The 10898-nt window shown below is 52.2% G+C and overlaps 1 protein-coding gene across 1 annotated transcript in view; it reads left to right on the forward strand.

Moving 5' to 3' along the window:
- DIS3L2 (DIS3 like 3'-5' exoribonuclease 2) overlaps positions 1-9765 on the forward strand; it is a 197070-nt gene extending 187305 nt beyond the window's left edge. The window contains 2 exon segments of the mRNA XM_075570969.1: positions 6883-6984; positions 8184-9765. Coding sequence (XP_075427084.1) covers positions 6883-6984; positions 8184-8285 — 204 coding nt within the window. The 3' untranslated portion in view covers positions 8286-9765.
- Positions 9766-10898: the final 1133 nt, after the last annotated feature.

The following is a 10898-nucleotide window of genomic DNA, read 5'->3' on the forward strand; positions in this document are numbered from 1 at the left end:
TATTCTGCTATGGGGTTGCGATAGCCTGCGATATTCTGCTATGGGGTTGCGATAGCCTGCGATATTCTGCTATGGGGTTGCGATAGTCTGCGATATTCTGCTATGGGGTTGCGATAGTCTGCGATATTCTGCTATGGGATTGCGATAGTCTGCGATATTCTGCTATGGGATTGCGATAGCCTGCGATAGTCTGCTATGGGATTGCGATAGCCTGCGATATTCTGCTATGGGATTGCGATAGTCTGCGATATTCTGCTATGGGGTTGCGATAGTCTGCGATATTCTGCTATGGGATTGCGATAGTCTGCGATATTCTGCTATGGGGTTGCGATAGCCTGCGATAGTCTGCTATGGGATTGCGATAGCCTGCGATATTCTGCTATGGGATTGCGATAGTCTGCGATATTCTGCTATGGGATTGCGATAGTCTGCGATATTCTGCTATGGGATTGCGATAGCCTGCGATAGTCTGCTATGGGATTGCGATAGCCTGCGATAGCCTGCTATGGGATTGCGATAGTCTGCGATATTCTGCTATGGGATTGCGATAGTCTGCGATATTCTGCTATGGGATTGCGATAGTCTGCGATATTCTGCTATGGGATTGCGATATTCTGCTATGGGATTGCGATAGCCTGCGATAGTCTGCTATGGGATTGCGATAGCCTGCGATATTCTGCTATGGGATTGCGATAGTCTGCGATATTCTGCTATGGGGTTGCGATAGTCTGCGATATTCTGCTATGGGGTTGCGATAGTCTGCGATATTCTGCTATGGGATTGCGATAGTCTGCGATATTCTGCTATGGGATTGCGATAGCCTGCGATAGTCTGCTATGGGATTGCGATAGCCTGCGATAGTCTGCTATGGGATTGCGATAGTCTGCGATAGTCTGCTATGGGGTTGCGATATTCTGCGATATTCTGCTATGGGGTTGCGATAGTCTGCGATATTCTGCTATGGGATTGCGATAGCCTGCGATATTCTGCTATGGGGTTGCGATAGTCTGCGATATTCTGCTATGGGATTGCGATAGTCTGCGATATTCTGCTATGGGATTGCGATAGCCTGCGATATTCTGCTATGGGATTGCGATAGTCTGCGATATTCTGCTATGGGGTTGCGATAGTCTGCGATATTCTGCTATGGGGTTGCGATAGTCTGCGATATTCTGCTATGGGGTTGCGATAGTCTGCGATATTCTGCTATGGGGTTGCGATAGTCTGCGATATTCTGCTATGGGGTTGCGATAGTCTGCGATATTCTGCTATGGGGTTGCGATAGCCTGCGATATTCTGCTATGGGGTTGCGATAGCCTGCGATATTCTGCTATGGGGTTGCGATAGTCTGCGATATTCTGCTATGGGGTTGCGATAGTCTGCGATATTCTGCTATGGGATTGCGATAGTCTGCGATATTCTGCTATGGGATTGCGATAGCCTGCGATATTCTGCTATGGGGTTGCGATAGCCTGCGATATTCTGCTGTGGGATTGCGATAGCCTGCGATATTCTGCTATGGGGTTGCGATAGTCTGCGATATTCTGCTATGGGGTTGCGATAGCCTGCGATATTCTGCTGTGGGATTGCGATAGCCTGCGATATTCTGCTATGGGGTTGCGATAGTCTGCGATATTCTGCTATGGGATTGCGATAGTCTGCGATATTCTGCTATGGGGTTGCGATAGCCTGCGATATTCTGCTGTGGGATTGCGATAGCCTGCGATATTCTGCTATGGGGTTGCGATAGTCTGCGATATTCTGCTATGGGATTGCGATAGCCTGCGATATTCTGCTATGGGATTGCGATATTCTGCTATGGGATTGCGATATTCTGCTATGGGGTTGCGATAGCCTGCTATGGGGTTGCGATAGCCTGCGATATTCTGCTATGGGGTTGCGATAGCCTGCGATATTCTGCTATGGGATTGCGATAGCCTGCGATATTCTGCTATGGGATTGCGATATTCTGCTATGGGATTGCGATATTCTGCTATGGGGTTGCGATAGTCTGCGATATTCTGCTATGGGATTGCGATAGCCTGCGATAGTCTGCTATGGGATTGCGATAGTCTGCGATATTCTGCTATGGGGTTGCGATAGTCTGCGATATTCTGCTATGGGATTGCGATAGCCTGCGATATTCTGCTATGGGGTTGCGATAGCCTGCGATATTCTGCTATGGGATTGCGATATTCTGCTATGGGATTGCGATAGCCTGCGATATTCTGCTATGGGGTTGCGATAGCCTGCGATATTCTGCTATGGGGTTGCGATAGTCTGCGATATTCTGCTATGGGATTGCGATAGTCTGCGATATTCTGCTATGGGATTGCGATAGTCTGCGATATTCTGCTATGGGATTGCGATAGTCTGCGATATTCTGCTATGGGGTTGCGATAGCCTGCGATATTCTGCTATGGGGTTGCGATAGCCTGCGATATTCTGCTATGGGATTGCGATATTCTGCTATGGGATTGCGATAGCCTGCGATATTCTGCTATGGGATTGCGATAGTCTGCGATATTCTGCTATGGGATTGCGATAGTCTGCGATATTCTGCTATGGGGTTGCGATAGCCTGCGATATTCTGCTATGGGGTTGCGATAGCCTGCGATATTCTGCTATGGGATTGCGATATTCTGCTATGGGATTGCGATAGCCTGCGATATTCTGCTATGGGATTGCGATAGTCTGCGATATTCTGCTATGGGATTGCGATATTCTGCTATGGGGTTGCGATATTCTGCTATGGGGTTGCGATATTCTGCTATGGGGTTGCGATAGCCTGCGATATTCTGCTATGGGGTTGCGATAGCCTGCGATATTCTGCTATGGGATTGCGATAGCCTGCGATATTCTGCTATGGGATTGCGATATTCTGCTATGGGGTTGCGATAGTCTGCGATATTCTGCTATGGGATTGCGATAGCCTGCGATAGTCTGCTATGGGATTGCGATAGTCTGCGATATTCTGCTATGGGGTTGCGATAGTCTGCGATATTCTGCTATGGGATTGCGATAGCCTGCGATAGTCTGCTATGGGATTGCGATAGTCTGCGATATTCTGCTATGGGATTGCGATAGTCTGCGATAGTCTGCTATGGGGTTGCGATAGCCTGCGATAGTCTGCGATATTCTGCTATGGGATTGCGATAGCCTGCGATATTCTGCTATGGGGTTGCGATAGCCTGCGATATTCTGCTATGGGATTGCGATATTCTGCTATGGGATTGCGATAGCCTGCGATATTCTGCTATGGGATTGCGATAGTCTGCGATATTCTGCTATGGGATTGCGATAGTCTGCGATATTCTGCTATGGGGTTGCGATAGCCTGCGATATTCTGCTATGGGGTTGCGATAGCCTGCGATATTCTGCTATGGGATTGCGATATTCTGCTATGGGATTGCGATAGCCTGCGATATTCTGCTATGGGATTGCGATAGTCTGCGATATTCTGCTATGGGATTGCGATATTCTGCTATGGGGTTGCGATATTCTGCTATGGGGTTGCGATATTCTGCTATGGGGTTGCGATAGCCTGCGATATTCTGCTATGGGGTTGCGATAGCCTGCGATATTCTGCTATGGGATTGCGATAGCCTGCGATATTCTGCTATGGGATTGCGATATTCTGCTATGGGGTTGCGATAGTCTGCGATATTCTGCTATGGGATTGCGATAGCCTGCGATAGTCTGCTATGGGATTGCGATAGTCTGCGATATTCTGCTATGGGGTTGCGATAGTCTGCGATATTCTGCTATGGGATTGCGATAGCCTGCGATAGTCTGCTATGGGATTGCGATAGTCTGCGATATTCTGCTATGGGATTGCGATAGTCTGCGATATTCTGCTATGGGGTTGCGATAGCCTGCGATATTCTGCTATGGGGTTGCGATAGCCTGCGATATTCTGCTATGGGATTGCGATAGCCTGCGATAGTCTGCTATGGGATTGCGATAGTCTGCGATATTCTGCTATGGGATTGCGATAGTCTGCGATATTCTGCTATGGGGTTGCGATAGCCTGCGATATTCTGCTATGGGATTGCGATAGCCTGCGATAGTCTGCTATGGGATTGCGATAGCCTGCGATAGTCTGCTATGGGATTGCGATAGTCTGCGATATTCTGCTATGGGATTGCGATAGTCTGCGATATTCTGCTATGGGGTTGCGATAGCCTGCGATATTCTGCTATGGGATTGCGATAGCCTGCGATAGTCTGCTATGGGATTGCGATAGTCTGCGATATTCTGCTATGGGATTGCGATAGTCTGCGATATTCTGCTATGGGATTGCGATAGTCTGCGATATTCTGCTATGGGGTTGCGATAGCCTGCGATAGTCTGCTATGGGATTGCGATAGTCTGCGATATTCTGCTATGGGGTTGCGATAGCCTGCGATAGTCTGCTATGGGATTGCGATAGTCTGCGATATTCTGCTATGGGGTTGCGATAGTCTGCGATATTCTGCTATGGGGTTGCGATAGTCTGCGATATTCTGCTATGGGGTTGCGATAGCCTGCGATATTCTGCTATGGGGTTGCGATAGTCTGCTGTTGGATTGCGATAGCCTGCGATATTCTGCTATGGGGTTGCGATAGCCTGCGATAGTCTGCTATGGGGTTGCGATAGTCTGCGATATTCTGCTATGGGATTGCGATAGCCTGCTGTGGGATTGCGATAGTCTGCGATAGCCTGCTGTGGGATTGCGATATTCTGCTGTGGGATTGCGATATTCTGCTGTGGGATTGCGATAGTCTGCGATAGCCTGCTGTGGGATTGCGATACCCTGCTGTGGGGTTGCGATAGTCTGCGATATTCTGCTATGGGGTTGCGATAGCCTGCGATATTCTGCTATGGGGTTGCGATAGTCTGCTGTTGGATTGCGATAGCCTGCGATATTCTGCTATGGGGTTGCGATAGCCTGCGATAGTCTGCTATGGGGTTGCGATAGTCTGCGATATTCTGCTATGGGATTGCGATAGCCTGCTGTGGGATTGCGATAGTCTGCGATAGCCTGCTGTGGGATTGCGATATTCTGCTGTGGGATTGCGATATTCTGCTGTGGGATTGCGATAGTCTGCGATAGCCTGCTGTGGGATTGCGATATTCTGCTGTGGGATTGCGATAGTCTGCGATAGCCTGCTGTGGGATTGCGATACCCTGCTGTGGGGTTGCGATAGCATGCTGTGGGATTGCGATACCCTGCTGTGGGGTTGCGATAGCATGCTGTGGGATTGCGATAGCCTGCTGTGGGGTTGCGATAGCCTGCTGTGGGGTTGCGATAGCCTGCTGTGGGGTTGCGATAGCATGCTGTGGGATTGCGATAGCCTGCTGTGGGGTTGCGATAGCCTGCTGTGGGGTTGCGATAGCCTGCTGTGGGGTTGCGATAGCCTGCTGTGGGATTGCGATAGCCTGCTGTGGGATTGCGATAGCCTGCTGTGGGATTGCGATAGTCTGCGATAGCCTGCTGTGGGATTGCGATAGCCTGCTGTGGGATTGCGATATTCTGCTGTGGGATTGCGATAGCCTGCGATAGCCTGCGATAGCCTGCGATAGCCTGCTGTGGGATTGCGATAGCCTGCGATAGCCTGCTGTGGGATTGCGATAGCCTGCGATAGCCTGCGATAGCCTGCGATAGCCTGCGATAGCCTGCGATAGCCTGCTGTGGGATTGCGATAGCCTGCGATAGCCTGCGATAGCCTGCTGTGGGATAGCGATAGCCTGCTGTGGGATTGCGATAGCCTGCTGTGGGATTGCGATAGCCTGCTGTGGGATTGCGATAGCCTGCGATAGCCTGCGATAGCCTGCTGTGGGATTGCGATAGTCTGCGATAGCCTGCGATAGCCTGCGATAGCCTGCGATAGCCTGCTGTGGGATTGCGATAGTCTGCGATAGCCTGCGATAGCCTGCGATAGCCTGCTGTGGGATTGCGATAGCCTGCGATAGCCTGCTGTGGGATTGCGATAGTCTGCGATAGCCTGCGATAGCCTGCTGTGGGATTGCGATAGTCTGCGATAGCCTGCGATAGCCTGCTGTGGGATTGCGATAGTCTGCGATAGCCTGCGATAGCCTGCGATAGCCTGCTGTGGGATTGCGATAGTCTGCGATAGCCTGCGATAGCCTGCTGTGGGATTGCGATAGTCTGCGATAGCCTGCGATAGCCTGCGATAGCCTGCTGTGGGATTGCGATAGCCTGCGATAGCCTGCGATAGCCTGCTGTGGGATTGCGATAGTCTGCGATAGCCTGCGATAGCCTGCGATAGCCTGCTGTGGGATTGCGATAGCCTGCGATAGCCTGCGATAGCCTGCTGTGGGATTGCGATAGCCTGCGATAGCCTGCGATAGCCTGCTGTGGGATTGCGATAGTCTGCGATAGCCTGCGATAGCCTGCTGTGGGATTGCGATAGTCTGCGATAGCCTGCGATAGCCTGCTGTGGGATTGCGATAGTCTGCGATAGCCTGCGATAGCCTGCTGTGGGATTGCGATAGCCTGCGATAGCCTGCGATAGCCTGCTGTGGGATTGCGATAGTCTGCGATAGCCTGCGATAGCCTGCGATAGCCTGCTGTGGGATTGCGATAGTCTGCGATAGCCTGCGATAGCCTGCGATAGCCTGCTGTGGGATTGCGATAGCCTGCGATAGCCTGCGATAGCCTGCGATAGCCTGCTGTGGGGTTGCGATAGTCTGCGATAGCCTGCTGTGGGATTGCGATAATGCCTGGTGTAAGGCTTCGTGGTTAGTGTTGAGTAGACCGATTCATTGTATCAGCGGTTGGTGTGTTTGCTGTGATATTGCCCCTTTGCGATGGGTCAGGGCAGGCTGTGCCCGTTGCCCTGAGCTCACACAGTTCCCTTTACCAACGTCTCCCGCAGGCGCTGCCGCTGGTGAGCTCACATTTCCAGCAGGTCGGGAAGAAGCCAGAGCTGACCCTGCTGTGGGAGCCCGAGGGAGAGGGGGCGCCGCCGGTAGCACAGGTAATGGGGGAGAATGGGACCCCTTCCAAGCCAGGTTATTCCCAGGCTCCTAAAGATGGTCTGTTCTGTCCTGGGGAGACTTGGGGTAGTAACCCCTAAATCAGGGCGTGCCCAGCGTGACTTCTCCCGCACCGGAAGCATTACTAGCTAATCTACCTGTTACTCTCTGCCCTGTCTCCCTGGCCTCTGACACTTCATGTTAAAGTGCAGCAGCCATAAGCCGCTCGCTGAGGGGCGTGGGGGGGGGCGCAGATAATTAATTCAGGAATCGACATAACCAGCTCCAGCCATAAGCTCTGTAACTATATATTTTTTTAAGTTTACACTCAAAAGTCGGTGGGGCTGTGCGTGGCGGGGTGTGGCTGTGCGTGGCGGGGTGTGGCTGTGCGCGGCGGGGTGTGGCTGTGCATGGCGGGGTGTGGCGGGGCGTGGCGGGGTGTGGCGGTGCGTGGCAGGGTGTGGCTGTGCGTGGCGGGGCCGTGCGCGGCGGGGCGTGGCCGTGTGCAGCGGGGTAGGGGCGTGCTTGGCGGGGTGTAGCTGTGCGTGGCGGGGCGTGGTCGTGCACGGCAGGGCGGGGCCGTGTGCAGCGGGGTGGGGGCGTGCGCGCCGGGGTGTAGCTGTGTGTGGCGGGGTGGGGCTGTGCGTGGCGGGGTGTGGCTGTGCGTGGCGGGGTGTGGCTGTGCGTGGCGGGGTGTGGGTGTGCGTGGCGGGGTGGGGCCGTGCGCGGCGGGGTGGGGCCGTGCGGGGCCCTGCGCGGCGGGGTGGGGCCGTGCGCGGCGGGGTGGGGCCGTGCGTGGCGGGGTGGGGCTGTGCGTGGAGGGGTGTGGCTGTGCGTGGCGGGGTGGGGCCCGGCGGGGTGGGGCCCTGCGGTGCGGGGTGGGGTCTTGCGCGGCGTGCTGCAGAAATCCCAAAGTGGCAGTGATCAGGGTGCAATTTGGAAGTAGAGTTCCAGCGAATCCCGAAGAGACGCAGTTTGTGTGGTGTGTGACTTTATTCTTGTGTATTATGCAGCCCGGTGGCAATATGCAGCCCGGTGGTATTATGCGATCTGTGCGTCCCACGTCTTCCTCGAAGCCATAAATCTGTGCTCGGTAGAAAGGTCGAAGTCACAGCTGTGACACATTGAGACTATGGGTTCGTACACTGTTCTCCCGATAATATCTGAGCAGTGTGATTACCGCTCTCCTTTGTGACCCCAGGTTATCAGCATCTTCTCCCTGCTGGATGTGGTTCTGCGGACCGAGAACGTGCCTCTGAAGTACAGTGCGGTGCTGAAGAGACCCGGAGACGAGCAGGTCTGAGCAGGGTCCTCGGGAGTGATTCGGAGCTGCAACAAATTGGGCTTTTAAATACGAGAGCCAGAAAGTTCCATTTTATACCAATGTTTGTTTCCTTTAACCCATTCACTGCTGTACGTTCCCGTGACTCCTTTCAAATCAGTATATGGATTTCTATACGTGTACACAGACCAGTACACATGCTATGTACAGAGCTGTGCACATCTGTGTGTATGTATATGTTCTGGATCTATATGTGCATAGCCGTGTATGTAAATGTATATGTACTGTCTATATGTGCCTATATTTATATATGTATATCTGTGCCGAGCGCATTTCAGGCCTATCCAGCAGTGAAAGGGTTTTAGGGGTTTTAATGGAGACGGCTGCTTTTTGTTGAATGTTTTTATGGGCGGGTAAAGTAGTTTTTATTTGGGATTTTGTGCGGGTTTTTCAGAAGGTCGGTGCCCGTCTGGAACCTCCCACAACAAGGGACAATGACCGGGCGAGGAGCACTGAAAGAGTCACCAGGGAGTCAATTACGTGTATTGTTTTATTTCCTTCACATGTATATGAGCTGGACAGGGCCGTAAAACGTCGGGGGAAGGGAAAGGCCAGCCCAGATTTTAGGACAACGTGCACACCTGTGAATCGCCCCAATTTGCACTGGTTGAGCTGCTCAAATGAGTTGCATATACCAGGGGGCGGCCCACTCCAGCCCTAAAGGGCAACCAACAGGTCAGGTTTTCAGGATATCCCTGCTTCAGCACGGGGGGCTCAGTCGAAGATTGAGCCACCTGTGCTGAAGCAGGGATATCCTGAACCTGACTACTGGTGGCTCATGAGGACTGGAGTTGGCCACTCCTGAAATGAATGCATTAACCCATACACCAGCCTTTTCCCTGCACTCGGCTGGGAGAAAGTTTCAGGCACACAGGGAACTTGCTTTATAAGGGAGTGGGGAGATGAGAATGTATGGCAGTTCTGCATCTCTTGGTCTGTGACTGTCCCAATCGTTCTCATTCCTGTGATAGTTTTTGTCACTGTCCCTCACGCTCCCTGTTTTCCTGGCTTTCCTCTGCCAGCGGTGTTGGTAACCGCCATGCTGTGTGTAGAACAGGTGTCCTGTTTGGCCATGTCAGGCCTGTGATGCTAAACGCTCTGATTTCGTTACATTGCTGCTTGGGACCTCACGCTGATTAATTGTTATGAATTACTGCAGGTGTGGCCAACTCCATTCCTCAAGGGCTACCAACACGCCAGTTATTAGGGATATCTCTGATTCAGCACAGGTGGCTCAATCATTCTGACTGTGCTGAATGAAGCAGGGCCATTGTTAAAACGTGGCCGTTGATGACTGGCGTTGGCCGCCCCTGCATTAAAGGCTCTTGCAGCAGTTAAATAATTAAGCGGTATCAGGCCTAGCAATAAATAAGTGTTGGTATAATACCCTCCCCCAGCTCTGATATCTAAACTACCCGTCAATAAAATGATCTGCTCTTTTTGTCCCGTGTGTGTGTCCCTGTATCGCTCTGCTCTGCACGCACAGGGAACTGGGGGCAGCTAATGGGAACACACTGCCACTGAGATCCAGCCTCCCACATAATGACCTTGCTTCTCCGCAGCGCGCGGAGACATTGCAGGAGCGCTCTCTCACCCCACCCCTGTCACAGGGGCCGCAGCAGGACCCCTCTCTCACCCCTCCCCTGTCACTCGGCCGCAGCAGGACCCCTCTCTCACCCCTCCCCTGTCACTCGGCCGCAGCAGGACCCCTCTCTCACCCCTCCCCTGTCACTCGGCCGCAGCAGGACCCCTCTCTCACCCCTCCCCTGTCACTCGGCCGCAGCAGGACCCCGCCTCATGCAACTTCTTCATGTTCGTAGACGCGCAAATATTTTTAATTACTTCAAGAAAGAACCAAATTGTTGTCGGTTCATTGTAAATTTCAGTGTCACATTAATACATTAACCTGTCAAAATGACATTAAGTATTATCGTCCTTTTATTATTATACTTATTTATTGTCCTTTTTTTTTAATATTGTGGCGTTACAGAAATAAATAGTGTGAAGTTTAGACTTTGCAGTATTTAGGGGTCTGCGATGCATATAATGCAGGGTATTTTTGCCCCCGTTTTGCCTGTATGTAGCCCCCTTAAAGTTTTGGTGGTGGTTGGACACGGCTTACTCTGTTTCTTTAATTTGATGCACAGGTCTGGCCGCATAGGGTCCCGCGTCAGCCCTGGGCCCCCCAACCCGCTCCGGGCTCCCCAACCCGCTCCAGGCCCCCCAACCCACTCCGGGCCCTGTAACTGGGGAAATAGAACAGACGTGAGTTTTAGGAAGCCTTTTTAATTGATGCAGGTCCCTCTGGCAGCAAAAAAATGAATTTGATGGTTGTTCTCGGGTGTAGTTTTGGACCAAAAATACGTTTTAGTGGACAGATTGTGACTTGAAAGATTGAGATGGTGTCAGGAAGGGTCTTGCTTAGGGTATGTTTGCTGCCACTGCAGGTTTCAACCAGTTTCCTTCTTTCAACTCTACATTCTGCTCGGGAAGGAGTGGGGTGTGGGGTGTGGGGTGTGGGGGGAGTGGGGGGGTGTGGGGTGGGGGGGTGTGGGGGGGAGTGGGGTGTCTGGA

This window comes from Ascaphus truei, chromosome 14, assembly GCF_040206685.1.
Source record: "Ascaphus truei isolate aAscTru1 chromosome 14, aAscTru1.hap1, whole genome shotgun sequence".
NCBI classification, from domain to species: Eukaryota; Metazoa; Chordata; class Amphibia; order Anura; family Ascaphidae; genus Ascaphus; species Ascaphus truei.